The 18,467-nt window shown below is 38.8% G+C and overlaps 1 protein-coding gene across 6 annotated transcripts in view; it reads right to left on the reverse strand.

Annotated features, from left to right (window-relative positions):
- The window catches only part of LOC129783152 (protein Hook homolog 3-like), a 124,940-nt gene that overhangs the window by 78,788 nt on the left and 27,685 nt on the right, over positions 1 to 18,467 (reverse strand). For 4 of the 6 annotated variants that reach the window (XR_008745136.1, XM_055792992.1, XM_055792991.1 and 1 more), the window contains exons 2-3: positions 16,630 to 16,715; positions 11,600 to 11,672 (exon numbers count right to left, since the gene is read on the reverse strand). Coding sequence is in view for 3 of the 6 variants with exons in the window: in XM_055792992.1 (XP_055648967.1) it covers positions 11,600 to 11,672; positions 16,630 to 16,715 (159 nt within the window). In the remaining 3 variants the exon portion in view is untranslated. Of the gene's footprint in view, positions 1 to 11,599; positions 11,673 to 16,629; positions 16,716 to 18,467 lie in introns of those variants that run through there. The other 2 variants (XM_055792993.1, XM_055792994.1) reach the window with 2 other exon arrangements.

Genomic DNA, 18,467 nt, shown 5'->3' on the forward strand with positions numbered 1-18,467 from the left:
CACTTCTGCTGTTCTCTAACATAGCATGATAAAATTAAACATATAGGCACAAATGTCAATCACAAGTCATTAATTGTTGAAAATTTCTGTTCAAACATATCAGCATCCCTTGACCACTGAACTAATTTTGTTTAAGGAATTTCATTCTTGAGAAATTTTAGCAAGAAAATTAAGTCACTTTTTGGTGCTATTTCCTAGTTTCAGTGAAGGCTGTTTTGTTTTGTTTTCAAAATGTGTCAGTAGGAAATACTGGTTTGCATACAGTTCAAAAAGAGATTTTAGAAGTATTCAGTTCTTAATCAGGAAAGAGTTCTCTCTATGTTCATAGATTTCTTTTTGTTAGCCACAACAAAATTATATTTAAGCCGTTAATGAAAAGTAGAGTTTTCATTCCCAAATGGGGGGGAAAAAGTGAACTGCTAAGCTTAGTGTTTACATAAGTTTTGCCCCTGAAATTCTATCTTCCAGGAAGCAAACTGTATTTGTATTAGAAACACAATATTTAAGTAGAATGTGTCAGTTTTAATATACAGTATACTAAGTGGCTGGATGCTTTCTACTCTGCCAGTCCCTAGAGTTCTAACATTTCTCTTATTCTATCCTATTCTATCCATTACTCAAATCTCTGAAGCCAAAGTCTGCTCTGAAACCAAGATTATAATGACTTGTGACTGTACAGATTTACTTGAAACTAGCTGGCCACCAGGTAACCACCAAGCTGGCTCTATCACTCCTCAACAGGACAGGGGGAGAAAATACAATGGAAAAGCTCATGAGTCAAGATAAGGACAGGGAGATCACTCACCGATTACCATCATGGGCAAAACAGACTTGAGCTGGGGAAATTAGTTTATTGCCAATTAATTGTAACAGAGTAGGATAATGAGAAAAAAATAAGAACAAATCTAAACACACCTTCCCCCCACTCCTCCCTTCTTCCCAAGCTCAACTTCACTCCTGACTTGTCTACCTCCTCCTCTGCCTGAGCAGCGCAGGGGGATGGGGAATAGGGAGTTGTAGTGAGGTCATAACTCCTCCTCACACTCTTCCCCTGCTCCAGCGTGGGGTCCCATCCATGAGATACAGTCCTTCACAAACTTCTCCAATGTGGGTCCTTCCCACAGGATGTAGTTCTTTAGGAACTGTTCCAGCATGGGTCCATTCCACAGGGTGCAGTCCTTCATGAATGGACTTCTCCAGCGTGGATCCCCCACGGGGTCACAGGTCCTGCCAGAAAACCTGTTCCTGCATGGTCTCCTCTCCACAGGCCACATGTCCTGCCAGAAGCCTGCTCCTGCATAGGCACTCCACAGGCTGTGTTTTCCTTCAAGGCACATCTACCTGCTCTGGTGTGGGGACCTCCATGGGCTGCAGGGGAAATCTCTACTCCAGCACCTCCTCCCCCTCCCTCTTCACTGACCTTGTATCTACAGGGCTGTTTCTCTCACATATTCTCTCCCTCAGCTGCTGCTGTGCAGCTTTTTTTACCCTTTCTTAAATATGTTATCACAGAGGCGCTACCACCATCACTGATTGGCTCAGCTGTGGCCAGCAGCAGGTCCATCTCGGAGCCATCTGGAACTGGCTCTGTCCAACATGGGGACAGCTTCTGGTGTCTTCTCACAGAAGCCACCCCTACAGCACCCCCCTACAGCACCCCCACCCCACCCCGCTACCAAAACCTTGCCATGTAAACCCAATACAGTATAGTAATAGAACAATACTTTTAATAAAACACTGTCCTTGCAGTTATCAGCAAGTAAACCAACTAACTGAATAGAAAGATAACTTACAGTGCAGGGGGAAGGTGGCAGGGGAGGAGGGAGCCATGTATCCATGAGTCTTCCATATTCTCCATACGCAAGAACATTCAATCAAAGTTTACAATTGGGTAGTTTTCTAAATAGTTGTGTCAATGCTGCCAAGATTACTGGTCAAAGGGAAGGTATCAGAGAAGTGCGACAAAAACCCCTGCACATTCTGTCATCACCCATTTTTCATTCTAGGCTGGATTGCTGGATCCTTTATATGGTTTGTAATACTGACAGCTCATACAACTGGCTGACTATTACACTATATAGTGTTGGATACAGAGAGCGACTGTCTAGCAACAAAACTATGCCTCAACAAGCTATCAGTTACTTGAAATAAACTGCTCTATGAGCAGCAGAACTAACAGAGCTGGTTTGGGGAGGAATGTCCCTTGTTTCCCAGCCCACCCACACTGCCTCATCAGTTTCCCTCACTTCTGCTGGCAACCCTATTAGTCAAGACACAGTACATGCTATACATAAGTCCAGAGTTACATGTGACTGGCCTGGCAGCACATACAATACTAACAGGTCTGTTGGCCAAACCAAAACATGTACAACAGCAGTCCTCCCTACCTTTTTGTCACAAGGCACTTATTTGTGCATATTCTTTATTAAGCCACTGATATTCATAAGCCTGTAAGAACTAAAACATCTCAGAATTCTAAGCCCTTTGTCAAAATGTTACAGATTTGCTAATAAGTTAGAATTAATTGACTTTATTTGATTTTATAAAATCATTTTTAATAGAAATATAGAGGGATAAGAAATATATTTTAATGAAACTTATAGTTGCACAGTAAAAGCTGTTATGAAATCCTTTGTACAGTCCTGTACCAAGGCCAGAAGAATGGGCTACAATCATTGTTTAAAACTTAGGTAACAAATGTGGGGTTTTACAGATTTCTTTGTATTTGACTAGTCTTCTGTATGTAGAAAGTGTATTGAAATGTCAGAATATAGGATTAATGGGAACTGGGAAGAGTCGACTGGAACAGCTTGTAGTTACCTGCCAAGAAACCGTGAACTTTAGTAAAAGGTAATTCCGGCAGGGGGAGATCGCAACCACCGACTCATATACCACCTACCCAAATCATACCCCAGACCCATTTCTAGACTTTTCCAACCGTTACTGCACAGAATGGGATATGGGAGGAGGGTATGTTAATGATTTTTGGGAAGTATTATGATTATGCATGAATAGTTAATGAATATGTATGAATAAGTTCTATATATGGTGTCTAATTTTGAGACTTGGTGTGCGTTGATCGTGAGAGGACTCACTCATGCACCCGGCCGTCAATAAAGAAGTGTCTGCTTATCTGCATCACATTGGTGTCAATAAGTTCTTCATTCCGAGATTTTGGTAACAGTTTTTGGCGACCCAGATGGGACCTCACTGAAGGAGACCGGAGGAGTCGGGGACCTGATCAGTTCCAGCCGGCACCGAGGATTTCTCGGGGATACCCATTGATCCCTGATCCGTAAGGCTCTTCGCGACATTCCCTGGATTTTGGTAAGACACTTCTTTTTTTGTAATTGTAGTAAGTGGGTTAGAGCCCCACTAAAGTAAGTGCACTGGAGGAAGTGGGTTAGAGTCCCACTGTATTTGTCTGCCTGTCAGACGCGGTGAAAGCTGTGCAGGGTTGGACTAAAAGAATCCTAGGGGAAGTGGAAGTTTAAGCGTCTGCCCGTAAGACATAAGCGAAAGCTATTGCAGGGTTGGACTAAAAGGATCCTTGTGGAAGTGGAAGCCTAGGCGTCTGCCCGTAAGACATAAGTGAAAGCTATTGCAGGATTGGACAACAGTGGAGATAAAAGAACATAGCGGAGATAAAAGAACCTATATGCTATAGTGTTCGCTAAGGTAGCACCTTTAACAAGAAGATAGAAGGGTTTTTTTGTGTTACGGAATTGGTTTTTTGGTTGTGTATTGAGGAGAAAATTAAGAAGTGTATAATATTGTGTTACATACCTTTGTTTAAAGTAACAATTGTGGAAAAGTGTGAGTGTGGCTGTAAGGGTGAAATGTGCAATTGAGCACGAAAGCGAGTGTGGAGTTCGGATCCGCAGATCGGAGTGACAGATTTGAGTGATTGTGTATTGTACTGTAAAGTGATTATACCATGGCATCTAAGTTAACTCAGTTGTTTAAAAGTAAAAGTATAAGTAATCTTGCTGCAAATGACAAAGTCCCGAAAAAAATCTCAGTTGGGATGTTTGTTGGCACATTGGAGAGATTTACATGATGATTTGCGAAAGAACCAGATGATTGAGTATTGTAATAATTGGTGGCCTCTGTATACATTGGATAATCAGGAAAAGTGGCCCATGAACGGGACACTAAATTATAACACTATTCTGCAGTTAATGCTGTACTGTAAAAGAGAAGGGAAATGGAGCGAAATGCCATATGTGGATTTGTTCTTTTACTTAAGACAGAGAAAAGACTGGCAGGATGAATGCAAGTTAACTGTTGGAGATAATTTGGTGATGGCTATAACTGCTGATAATAAGAAAGTGAAAAAGTGCTGTTCAACTTGTAAGATCGGGAAAGGTTGTTTGAAGAAGAGAATTGTTTCTGAAATTGATGACGGACCAGAATTAGATATATCCCCTCCTAGGAGAGAAAGGAATCAGGGTCAAGAATATAGGGCACGAGGACAGGTGGGGGAACCAGATAGCAGTGGAATAGAAGATGTGGAGGAGAGATTATCCGAGATTGTAATTCATACCCCTGTTTCCCGGAGAACTCGACAGCAGACACAAACAATAGCTCCCCTGTGACAGGGAGTTGGTAACGATGGGCCAGTGTATGTGAAAGTGCCTTTTTCATTTATGGATTTGATGGCATGGAAATGTTCAGCAGGAGACAGCCAAAGTAATGGTTTTAGATGATTGAAGGGGACCGGAGGGGAACCCAGCTGAGCCTCTGGTTATAATTAAGCTGGGAGAAAAAGAAGTTAAATTTTTAGTGGATACAGGAGCGACATTTTTGGTATTAAATACCTGTAAAGGAAAAATTGGAACAAAAAACAGCCAATATAATAAGAGCAACCGGGAAAGAAGAAAACAGGCCATTCCTGCAACCCCTGGATTTGAAATTTGGAAATAAAATAATTATATATGAATTATTGTATGTACCAAAATGTCCGATACCCTTGTTAGGAAGGGATTTGTTATCCAAATTAAATGCACAAATTGTTTTTGAGGAAGGAGAATTTTTCTTGAAAATACCCGAGTCAAAAACGAGAGAAATCCTGATGATACAAGAAAAGGTAAAGGAGCAGGAAAATCCACTGGAGGTGGATTTGGCAGTGATCCCTACAGTATGGGAAGCAGATAATCCTGGAAAATTGAAACTAACAGAGCCTATCAAAATAGACTTAAAGGAGCAGGGACTGTAAAAATTAAGCAATATCCAATCAAACCAGAAGTTAGACAGGAACTAAAGAAATTGATTGATAAATTTTTGGAGCATAAAATTTTGGAAGAATGTGAATCTGAGTATAATACTCCTATTTTACCAGTCAGAAAACCTTCGGGTGAATATGGGCTGGTGCAAGATTTGAGAGCAGTGAATTAAATAGTTAAGGATATTTATCCTGTAGTAGCAAACCCTTATACGCTGTAAACAGCGTTAAAGGAGACTTACCAGTGGTTTACAGTGCTTGATTTGAAAGATGCTTTCTTTTGTATACCTTTGGAAAGGGAAAGCAGAAAACTGTTTGCTTTTGAATGGGAAAATCCACAAACTGGGCAAAAAATGCAGTTAACATGGACAAGATTACCCCAAGGATTTAAAAACAGCCCAACAATTTTTGGAAATCAGCTGGCAAAGGAGCTTGAAATCTGGAAACAGGACAAATCAAGGCCTGGACATTTCCTTTTACAATATGTGGATGACATACTGATTGCTATAGAAGAAAGGTTTACTTGTATACAGGTGACTATTGACCTCTTGAATTTTCTTGGACTAAATGGCTACAAGGTATCCAGGAAGAAAGCCCGAATAGCCTGCCAGACTGTGATATATCTGGGTTTTGAAATTTCAAAAGGGCAGTGACAATTAGAAAAGATCGCAAAGAAACCATTTGCAATATACCTGAGCTGAAAAATATTCATGAACTCAGAGTGTTTTTGGGAATGACTGGGTGGTGTCGCCTTTGGATTATGAACTATGGGCTAATAGCTAAACCGTTGTATGAGGCCTGAAAGAATTCTCCCTTGGTATGGGGCCCACAACAGCAAAAGGCTTTTGTAGAGTTAAAACGTGCCTTAATGTCTGCACCTGCTTTGGGACTTCCAGATTTAACCAAAGATTTTCATTTGTTTGTCCGTGAGAGGCAACACCTTGCACTGGGAGTGTTAACTCAGAAGATAGGAAGCTGGAAAGGACCAGTCGGATACTTCTCCAAACAACTGGACACAGTGAGTAAAGGGTGGCCAAACTGCCTTCGAGCAGTGAGGGGCAACAGTAATGCTCATACAAGAAGCTCGGAAATTGACCTTGGGAAGAATAGTAACAGTCTATGTACCACACATGGTGATAACTGTCTTAGAACAGAAGGGGGGACACTGGCTGTCTCCGAGCCAAATGATGAAGTACCAGGTGGTATTGACTGAACAGGATGATGTGATTCTAAAGACAACTAACCTGGTAAACCCTGCAGTGTTTTTAAGTTCCATACAGGAAGAAGGACAACTGGAACATGACTGCTTGGCTACTATCGAGTATTTTTATTCCAGTCGTGAAGATCTGAAGGATGTACCATTGGAGCAACCAGACTGGGAATTGTATACAGATGGGAGCAGCTTTATGGAGCAAGGAATCCAATACGCAGGATATGTGGTAACAACAGATACTACAGTTATAGAAGCAGGAACATTGGAGAGTACCACGTCAGCTCAGAAAGTGGAATTTATTGCTTTGATTCGAGCCTTAGAATTAAGCAAAGACAAGAAAGTGAATATCTGGACAGATTCAAAATATACCTTTGGGGTAGTGCATGTCCATGGGGCTTTGTGGAAAGAAAGAGAGCTATTGTCCTCTCAAGGATCAAACATTAAACATCAGAAGGAAATTTTACAATTATTGCAAGCATTTCAGAAACCAGATCAAGTAGCAATCATGCGCTGTAAGGCACATGAAATTGGGAACACAAAAATAATAGCTGGGAATAATTTGGCTGATAAAACGGCAAGAAAGGTAGCAAAGAAACAAGCATTACAGATTGCAATAATTCCTTCTAAAACAGTAACCCTTCCCAGGGAAAAAACAAGATATTCAGAAGAAGATGAAAAAATGGGTCAGTTATTGAATGCTAAGAAAAGCCTAGTTGGATGGTGGTGGATAACTCCTAATGGACAAGTAGTAATTCCACCTCTTTTGATGAGAGAGATAATTCAAACAAGACATCAGGAATGTCACTGGGAAGCAGAAGCCTTAGTAGCTTCTTTACGGAAACAAGTAGTATCAGTTAAAATATTGGGAATAGCTAAAATGTTAACTGCAAAATGCGAAGTATGTTTGAAAAACAATCCAGGGATTAAGAAAAAAGTTCAAATGGGTAGATTGAAATCTGGTACAGAACCTGGAGATTACTGGCAAGTAGATTTTTCAGAGTTACCTAGACAAAATGGGTACCGGTACATCCTGGTAAGGGTTGATACTTTTACAGGATGGCCAGAAGCCCTTCCCTGTCGCACCACACAAGCAAAAGAAGTAGTGAAGTGGTTATTACAAGAAATAATTCCAAGATTTGGAGTTCCTATTGGAATTTCTTCTGACAGAGGTCCACACTTTGTTGTGGAAGTAGTTCAAAGCATTAGAAAAGTATTGGGTATTAATTGGGATTTACGTGCGTCCTGGAGGCCACAATCTAGTGGGAAGGTAGCAAGGATGAATCAGACTTAAAAAAAAAAAGACAAATAAGTAAAATTTGTCAAGAAACTAATCTAAAGTGGCCTCAGGCACTTCCATTGGTATTACTACGAATCAGGGTACAGCCAAAGAGTCAGTCCTTATGAATTATTATATGGAAAACCATATGAGTCTCCAGAACCAAATCCAAACATACATGTAAAAGGAAAACAAGATGTGTATAACTATTTGCTTTCTCTAGGGAAAACTTTGGCTACAATTCGGAGTGCAATAATTTGGAATAGACCTTTATCCCTGGAGAATTCAGTGCATGATTTCCAACCAGGAGACTATGTCTATGTGAAGACCTGGACCTCCGAAACTCTGCAGGAATGTTGGAGAGGACCTTTTTCAGATACTGTTAACCACTTTTACAGCTATCAAGACTGCAGAATCAGATGCTTGGATACATTATACTCGGGTGAAGAAAGTACCTACTCCATGGAAGATTGTTAACCGTGACTCAGAGACTTTAAAACTGACACTGAAACATGTCTAATTTTTTTATATCAGGTTTTGATTATTCTTTGGATTTTATTTTGGTCGGTAGTGTTGGTAGGATCATGGACTGACTTGGTGGACAGGAACAAAAGACAATTAGAAACAGAACAAGTGATTAACATTCCCAAAAAAATGTTTGAGGAAAATTTGATATTGGGATTGATTAAAGGATTTGCCAATTTGCAAAATGTTACGCAGATTACTGCTTGTTTACCAATACCGAGGGCAGTAGGTGAATCTATTCCATGGGGAATTTTAACTATGAATCAGACCAATCTGGAACATAAAAATGAAACCCCTTATTGTGAACAAAGGGCAGTAACTCAATGGTATGAACAAGTAAAGGTTATCAGAAAACAGTGGAAGTCGCCAGGTAAAGAAACAGATTGTAAAAAACTATTGAATTATGATTTTATAACAGGATCCTGACCTAGTGCCATAGCTCGAGTTCTTTTTCCTGGGGTTCCAAATCCCCAGTTAGGATGGTGTTCTTATGATGAACAACTTAAAACCAATGTAAGCAAAAGTATCATGGAATGGAAGTGTAACAAAACTGGCCAAGGTACGCAATTAGTAGAACAATGGGACTCTATATGGTCCATGTCCATATTTTCCCAATTTCAGTACATGGCCAGAACTCCTTGGTGTTTTATTTGGGATGGAAAAGTTTTTGCAGTTTTACCCTCAGTCAATGATAAAACAACTTCATTGAGAGAGAAGGAGAATAAAATAGTGTCATGGTGGAAATGTGAAAAAGTGTATGATTGCAGCAATGCAGACTTAATAATTCAAAGAATTCCTCCTTTGGCCGCTGCTTTAAAATATGGTTGTTTTTGCCGAGGTCTTAAGAATACTCTCAATTTAACTAGTGCCTTTACACCCAGAAGAGTAACTCTGTTTAGTTGTAGAAAATCTACTATTCAAAGGCCAGGACATCTAATTTGGGCATTAAGTGATGGAACCTGGACAACTCATTTACCATTAGATGGTAACGTGAAACAAATTACTTTAGGCATGCCAACATTGTGCCCGATTTGGAAAAAATCAGCATTTAAAGGACCCTTGGAAAGTTTGAAATTAAAACGAACCAAGAGGTCTGAAACAGATGATGATACTTGGAACGAACCATCAACAGGAGTAAAAATTGGCTGGACTCTTGCATCACTTTTGAATCCTATAGCATCATATAGAAATAGAGAATGGCTTTATCAGTTAACAGGTCAAGTAGGAAAGTTAGCAAACATCACCAAGAAAGGGTTTAAGGAATTGAACATACAGTTACAGGAGACTTCCAAGATGACCTTACAAAACAGAATGGCATTAGATATGCTTCTACTTAAAGAGTATGGGGTATGTGGATATCTCAAGGATAGACTAGACCACTGTTGCATTCACATTCCAAATGTCACTCAAGATGTGGAACATGATCTGGACCTATTAGGTAAAATTGAAAAGGAAACAGAATCAATTTGAGAAGATATGTCAGAAGACTGGCTGGGGAAAATTTTTAGCAAATTAGGATGGAATCTAAGCTCTTGGATACAGTCCATAATCAAAACTTTGTTTCTGTTACTAATTGTCTTTCTGATGATCATGCTAGTATATGCTTGTTTGAAGAAACATTTTATCAATAGAATTGCAGACAACTGCATGATCATGAGAGAAGTACCAACTATTCCAGCAAGGTATAGTCGACCACCAAGATATGCTGAAACAAATGTTATGTAAATAATGTGAAAGTATAGAAATAATAATTTTCAACACTTTCAAAGGGGGGAAATGTTACAGATTTGCTAATAAGTTAGAATTAATTGACTTTATTTGATTTTATAAAATCATTTTTAATAGAAATATAGAGGGATAAGAAATATATTTTAATGAAACTTATAGTTGCACAGTAAAAGCTGTTATGAAATCCTTTGTACAGTCCTGTACCAAGGCCAGAAGAATGGGCTACAATCACTGTTTAAAACTTAGGTAACAAATGTGGGGTTTTACAGATTTCTTTGTATTTGACTAGTCTTCTGTATGTAGAAAGTGTATTGAAATGTCAGAATATAGGATTAATGGGAACTGGGAAGAGTCGACTGGAACAGCTTGTAGTTACCTGCCAAGAAACCGTGAACTTTAGTAAAAGGTAATTCCGGCAGGGGAAGATCGCAACCACCGACTCATATACCACCTACCCAAATCGTACCCCAGACCCATTTCTAGACCTTTCTAACCGTTACTGCGCAGAATCGGATATGGGAGGAGGGTATGTTAATGATTTTTGGGAAGTATTATGATTATGCATGAATAGTTAATGAATATGTATGAATAAGTTCTATATATGGTGTCTAATTTTGAGACTTGGTGTGCGTTGATCGTGAGAGGACTCACTCATGCACCCGGCCGTCAATAAAGAAGTGTCTGCTTATCTGCATCACATTGGTGTCAATAAGTTCTTCATTCCGAGATTTCGGTAACAAAATGGCTGAAACAGGTTCAGAAAGGCTTTTGCACACCAGAACAAGGTGAGTTTATGGGACACATGAACTGACAGACAAACCATGCCAGTATTGTTTCCCCAGGAAAATATGTTGGAAATGGCATTTTAGGAAGTCACATATATCCTGATTTTCCCATCAAATGTGGCCAGTATACATTTTAATTTACTTTTTACCTAAAGCTACACTGACATATAAATGGCTGTGTTCTTTCAGGTTTTAAGCCCAAATGCTCCTGAATTACACCAGTGAAATTTCTACTGCCCTGAAGGTTCGCATAAGAAAGGATCAAGAAAAAGTACTAGCATACCAGGTGATAGAAATGATCCAGCAAATACAGTGTTGTTAACATATATGCTGATTATACACAAAACAGAAGAGCATCACTTTTTACTCTATATTTACTCAATAATTTTGCAGAGCTGTCAAAGTAAAAAGAAACATAATTTTATTTTTTATGGAAATAAATTACTTATTACTTTGCTATTTTTATACAGTCATTTCTCAGAGCACAAACTTTGTTTGAAAGGGTAATTATTTTCACACTTTCTAATAAAAAGAGTAAATCCCTTTATTCACACTTCTCAGTTGCTCAAATGTTAATTTAAACATACAATCTATTTTAAGATTTATTTTTCATCATTTATTTTTCAGCTAATGAAACATTTACAAACTCAACTTTTGTTTGTTTTTTTTCTTCATTAAAGTACAGGGTAATAATAATAATGTAACAAATAACTAAAATCATCTTATATTCAATATACTCTATTATAAAGCAAAACAGTAATTTAAAAATACATTACTATTTAAGCACAAACAATATTGTACTAAGAACTGATAAACAGATTTGCAGGCAAGCAAAACAAACCAAATACCTTTAGCCTCCAATTATCTCCTACTTCTGTTTTGATTCTGTTTAACCAGTTTTCATCAAAGTAAGTCGGATCTCTGAAAATACATAAAAAGTTAGAACATTTGTTAAGAACACAAATTTCAAGTACTGATACCTTAGTCAGTGACTCAACATCTATTTCAGGCAGATTTAAGTGACTACCTATATAGATATGGTCAGTATACAAAAGTTCAGAATCTGCTATTATTCATTTATCTAAGTATTTTCACCCTATTCATATCCCAGCTTTATCTTCATGCTATGGGTAGGTTAATACTTTTGAGGAAACTGCAACACTTAGAAAGCATCTTGCAAATTTATTCCATGTCTCCAAGTCAAAAGTGTTCCTTTCTTAATGTTACAGATTATAAATTAATGCTGGGGCTTAAACTCTCAGGGTAAACTACCATGTTTGCAACACTTGAAAAAATTAGCAAAATTAAGGTGCGATTTTTCCCCACACATCAAGAATTGCCATTGCTAGATGCTAGCTGCAACACTCAAACAGGAAAGCTTGAGAGTGAACAAAAATATTCTGCCTTCATACACTCAAAAATATTAAAAGCAGCACTAGAATTAAGTATTTGCTACTGAGAACATACTTATCTGATATACTTTCTATCAAACATCACAGTTTTTTCCAAATATTTCTTCATGGCAATTCTTCACAAAAAGATTTGCCATTAGCTTTCTTTAAAGGATTTTCCATCTTCTGCACTCTGATGAAGCAATCAAGATAGGCATAGAAAAAGAGAACACCTATTGCTTGTATAGCATTCTACTATTTCTATAAATTTCCTTCCTCTCTTGCACATCTTCTGTGAGCTACTTATTCATGACAACTAACACTCCCTCCCTCTTGCCCCCCAATTCAGAGACAAGATTATCTAAAAGGGTAACATTTCCTAATGCTCACTGAAATAATATTTTCCATTCCACATACAACACAGATTTAGGACAGTGTTATGATCAGAAGTAAAGAGAGATAAGGAATGAAAAATAAGTGGTATTAAAGCAATATGCCAACATAAGGAAAGACTCATATTTCGGACAAAGAATAGTCACTACAGTCCAAAAAAAGAATGAGTTTTTGAAAGGGTAAGGCTCCTGAGAGTTAATGTAGTAGTCAATCTCCAGACTTCAGTTTCACAAAAAGCAATCCTAACTTCTGGACTTCAACTATCACATGTTGCTGCCAAACACTATTCAATTTACTGCTGTATTCTCCAGAGACACCAAGTAGACATAATTATCTGTGCTTCACTGGCAAAGAAGACCAAGAGAACTTCCTTAGTGACCTCATCTTATCATTCTTAAAGGCCATGGTAGGTCACAAACATTTTCAGCTGCTTCAAGGCTGCAATGCCATGATTATATCAATTATTGGTCTTATATTTTCATAGTTAAAAAAAAAAAAAGCCTACTCTGAAAAGCAAGATGGAAAACAAGATGGAAACACCCACACAGAGACATTTGCTTGGAGGAATTTGATGACTAACACTGCATATGCAATATTCAACAAGGCAGGCATCAGTTGAGGAAAAACCACAAAATTTAGGGTTCAGCACCAATTCAGTTCACCCTTGGAATCCTATATTTCAACAGTGATTAAAAAAGCTTTTCTTAGCTACAGCAGCAATGACTGGCACAGAGATAATCACTCTACCTTCACTTTTTTCTTGACACAAGTCATGGATTCCCTATACTTTTATTTAGCTCTCTGGACATTCATTTTTGGAAGGGTCTTTGAAATGCAATTAAGTTAAATGCAAGTGTCCCATCTGGTCTTCATGAAGGATAGAAGGACTAACAGCTGATGAACAATCCATTCAAAGAAATTCACACATAACAGTCAGAAAAGTGCCAACAACAATTCTCTTTACAGTACCTCAATGCCAAATTAAATAATAGCTAGAAACATCTAGAGAAAGTACGATACCAGCAAATCTCTGAGAGTTGTAAGAGTGTAATCACCAAGTGAGTCTAAAAAATCATACTTTCTTCCGCTGTTAGAAAGTAACCTCAGTATTGTTCCTAATGCAAGTCACAAATCCAAAGCACAGCACCATATGGGCTGCTATGAAGAAAGTTAACTCCATTCCAGCCAGTCCCAGTACAATGATGATGAAATTCCTGATGCACTGAAAAGTCATCAGAAATCTCTTTCCCTCCTCAATACAATTAATGTTATTAGCCTCAATGAACACACATTGGTGGAGGTCCTTAAATTGGAGGCAGCTGTACTCACACACACCCCTATCACCCAAAACTTCAGGAAACATCATTTACAGAAGTAGTAGTTTGCCTTTCTCAGTTGAATAAGAGAAACAAATTTTAAGTGGATTTTGACTCCAGTGTCCATTTAAATTTGTCTTTAAGATCCACTTGCTGAAGGATTGGAAGAGTGAGGTGAAAAAACTCTCAGTTCTTCGTTGAAGATGACACCTGTAAGTCACAGACTACATGCTTATGATCCAGGCTCCATTCCCTTCTTTATAGTAATCTACTACTTTTAGGCCTAATTTATTCTTCACTATTAAACTTTAATGCATGACTTCTGAATAACTTCTAACATGCACCTGCCTTGCTGTTATACATTTCTACTTATGTGTCAACTTTATTCTACTTAGTGCTCCTTCTGGGGATAGGGAGGGAACCAGTACTGCTGATGCAGAAGACTGACTCCTATTCCAACTACTTTTATTTGTCTGAACACTCCTACCTTACTTAAATAAGTATCCTTTCTGTAGTACCTGTTTGAATTGAAGTAGTAAAATGGAGAACTTGACTAGTTTCAAATTTGTTTTTCAAATTGTTAAAAGCAATGAATGCTTTATCTTTGTATTCTCTACAATGGCTTTGTCTATTGGCTCCCTATCAGTTTTTTTAAACAAACTATTTAGATGAAACATAGTGACCACATCCATGTGCCCACCTTTCACATTCAGAGACACAGCTGTCTATTGTGTTTGCTACCCTTAATGGCTACATCAAGGATCCACTGGAGGTATCCACTACTACTATAAGAAGAGAAGCAATCATATTCTTCCTTAGAAATCATGCATGCCTTATCATTGTTTTAGAATTCTAAGATCAACTTGTTGCTGCAATTCCTTTGCTCCAAAGCTTTTCTCAATAGAAATACAGTCCAGGTTATTGTTAAATCCATGTATGAGAATCAATATCTTCATAACACAAGCATGCAAAGTGATGAAACTGGATTAAGAGTTAATCCAGTTATAGAAGCAGAATAGTTAAGACTGGAAGAGGCTCCTCAAAATCATGCTCAAACAGGGGCAGCTACAGCAAGAGAAGCTCTCTAGGCAACCTGTTCCAATGTTCAAATCACCCTCGCAGTAAAAAGGTATTTTCTAATCTTTAAATGGAATTTCTTGTATTCTAATTTCTGTATTTCAGTTTGTGCCCATTGCCTCCTCTCCTGTCAGTGGGCATCATGGAGAAGAGTCTGGCTCCCTCTTCTTCACTCCTTCTTGTCTGCGTCTAGAAATGGTTTCCAGGATTAGCTGCTCCAGAACCTTCCCAGGGAGTGAGGTGAGGCCGATTGGCCTGTAGTTCCCTGGGTCTTCCCTTCTTGAAGGCAGGGGTGACATTGGCTTTCCTCCAGTCCTCAGGAACTTCTCCCAGTTACCAGGACCTTTCAAAGACCAATTGAGAGTGGCCTCAAATTACATTGGCCAGCTCCATTAGCACTCATGAGTGCATCCCTTCAGGTCCCACAGACTTGTGTGTGTTCAACTTGTTTAAATGTTCTCTAACCTAATCCTTCTCCACCAAGGACAAGTCGTCTTTGCTCCAGACTTTCCCTCTGGTTTCAGTAGCTGTGACTCCTGAAGGCTGGTCTTGCCAGGAAAGACTGAGGAGAAGGCAGCATTGAGTACCATGGCCTTTTCCATGCCATTTGTCATCAAGTCCCCTACCCCATTCAGCAGTGGGCCCATGTTTTTCCTAGACTCCCTTTTGCTGTTAATGTACTTGTAGAATCCTTTTTTGTTACCCTTCACATGCCTTGCCAGGTTCAATTCCAGGTGGGCTTTGGCTTTCCTAACCCCATCTCTGAACACTCATAACAGTGACTCTGTATTCCTCCTGGGTCTCCTTTCCCTACTACCACTTCTTATGCTTGAGTTTAGTCAGGAGCTCCTTGTTCATCCATGCAGGCTTCCTGCTACCTTTCCTTGATTTCCTGCTCTTTGGGATGGACCATTCTTGAGCTTGGAGGAGGTGATTCTTGGAAAGAAAAAAAAATAATCAATGAGCTCTCCTAGATCCCTCTTCTCTCCAGGGTCTTATTCCATGGGATTCTTCCAAGCAGATCCCTGAAGAGGTCAAAATCTGCTCTCCTGAAGTCCAGGGCTGTGATCCTGCTTTTTGCCTTGCTCCCTTCTCACAGAAGTTTTATTGTTTGATCCAGATTCCCCATGCTGACCTGTTAAAACAACTAAGACATGACCTGGAAAGACTAACTGCAGTTTCAGAGTTATTTTTGGTGCCTATTCAGTATTTGCACTCCCCTCTAACACTCATAAAAATGATAGCAAAAGCGTGAGCAGTAACACAGACAATTTTAACAGCTTCATCTTTTCTATCTACTGCAATTCTAACATGTGATAGTGTACTATAACTTCAAACACTGCCCCAAGCTAATAACTTACCTTGCACTGGCTTCAAATGTTTAAGATTAAATTTAAGTTTTGTGAACATATAAGATCAGGTTTAACCCAATTTACTTTTCAATAAAATTAGCATTAGATAAACACCTTATCCAAGTACTATATTTTTAGGCTTATATTAATTGCTGTTAAAATAACTATCTGAAAGTTGGAGAAAAAAGTAGTACCCATATTCCAGATTAAAAGCACTGCTAGACATAGTTTAGTTGAGTACTTATTGAATACTGGCCAAATTTGAAATAAGAAAATATACTCAAATTCAGAGAAATGTACAAGTGATAAACTTGTGCACCAAAAATCACGAAAACAAATTTGTTCTTACATCTTTTGGAGCACCTGAGCCATCACAACCCCATTCGTTAAGTCTTCCACAGTCTGGCATGGTGTTTCAATGTTAAATGTCTGGATCTGAAGAGGAAGGGGAAAAAAAGAAGTTATTTTCTTCTTTTACTTTTGAAAACCTTTTGGTGCTTATTTTATTTGCTGTTACACAACACTGATCACTCAGAGCTCCTACATGTTCCAGAGAGATGTACTCCAAACCTAACTCCTCAATATTATGAGATGGAAAAGAGCATAATTCTTTGAATACTAGCAGGCCTTTATACTGCTAGTTTTCCAAATATTTTGAAGCACTCAGTTATTACAGTAACAGACATTAAGGGCTGTATGCAGAAGAGTTTCTGGGCTGTAGATGGAAGTTAAGATACAAGATGCAAGCACTGCTAATACATATGACTTGAGGCCTGATGGGATGCATCCACAAGTGCTGAAAGAGCTGGCAGATATCATTGCAAGGCCACTCTCAAAAATCTTTGATCAATCATGGTGACTGGGAGAGGTGCCTGAGGACTGGAGGAAAGCAAACGTCACTCCTATCTTCAAGGAGGACCTAGGAAACTACAGGCTGATCAGCTGCACCTCCCTCCCTGTGAAGGTGATGGAGCAGCTAATCCTGGAAACCATTTCCAGGCACATTAAAGACATAAAAATCATCAAGAGTAGTCAGCATGGCTTCAGGGTATTTATATAACAAAAAAACCCAATAGAGCGATTGTGATGATAAAATGAAAAGACAGTATACAATAGGTAATATTTGAATAGCCTGAGCCTAAATCAACACTTCTTTCTGAGCTTTCATCTACTTAATCATACTTTGAAATAATTTGCCCAAATTCTTTTATTTATTCTCTTAAAAAAAAAGATCATAAGCAATACTGTCAATTGCAAATATAGTACAACTTTGTTTGTGCACATTCAGTTTTTTAGGACACATACATACACACCTCATCAAGCACTGATTAATTTCAGAAACACCACAGAAAAAAACTGTCTTTTAAAACCAGAAATATATCATAGAACAAAATATTGAGAACAGATTTTTCAAGAGGTGAACCACTTAGTTTAACCTTTAGAGCATCAGATTCTAAAAACCTATATTTCTACTTATCCAGTGTCAAAATAATATATGTCAAATAATATAATCATATAAACGCATTCTAAAAAAAACAACCCACAACCACTGTTAGTCTTCTACAAGGCTCTTAAGGAAATCTAGATAACAATATAACCCAAAGAATAATACTATTGTGGGGCAGTCTGTAAGGCTTCTTCCTGGCAACAAGGCTGTCCTAGTTTCAGCTGGGATGGAGTTAACTTCTTAGTAGCTAGTAGTGCTGGGTTTTGGCTATGATATAAGAACAACGTTGATAACACACGGATGGTTTTAGTTGTTGCTGTTTATACTAAGTCAAGGACTTTTTGGTTTCTCAGGCCTCCTTGCCAGTGGCTGGAGGGGCACAAGAGACTGGGAGGGGACACAGCCAGGTCAGCTGACCTGAACTAGCCAAAGAGGTATTCCATACCGTGGGACTTCATGATTGGTATATAAACTTTGGGGGTTAGCTGTGGGGGTGATCATTGCTCAGGGACTGGCTGGGCATCAGTCAGTGGGTGTTGAGCAGTTGTACTGTGCATCACTTTTTTTCCTTTTTCCCTTTTCCTTTGGATTAAAAAAAGGAAGGGGGGAATTCCAGTTGGCAGCAGTGGGATTCGAACCCAAATTCCCGCGGGGAACCTATATCCAGTATCTTGGACCACTCGGCTACGTTACCAAGGCCTTCCTTTCTCATTCTCCTCCACACCCCTCCGGCTGGGGGG

The sequence above is a fragment of the Falco peregrinus genome, chromosome W (assembly GCF_023634155.1).
Source record: "Falco peregrinus isolate bFalPer1 chromosome W, bFalPer1.pri, whole genome shotgun sequence".
NCBI lineage: Eukaryota > Metazoa > Chordata > Aves > Falconiformes > Falconidae > Falco > Falco peregrinus.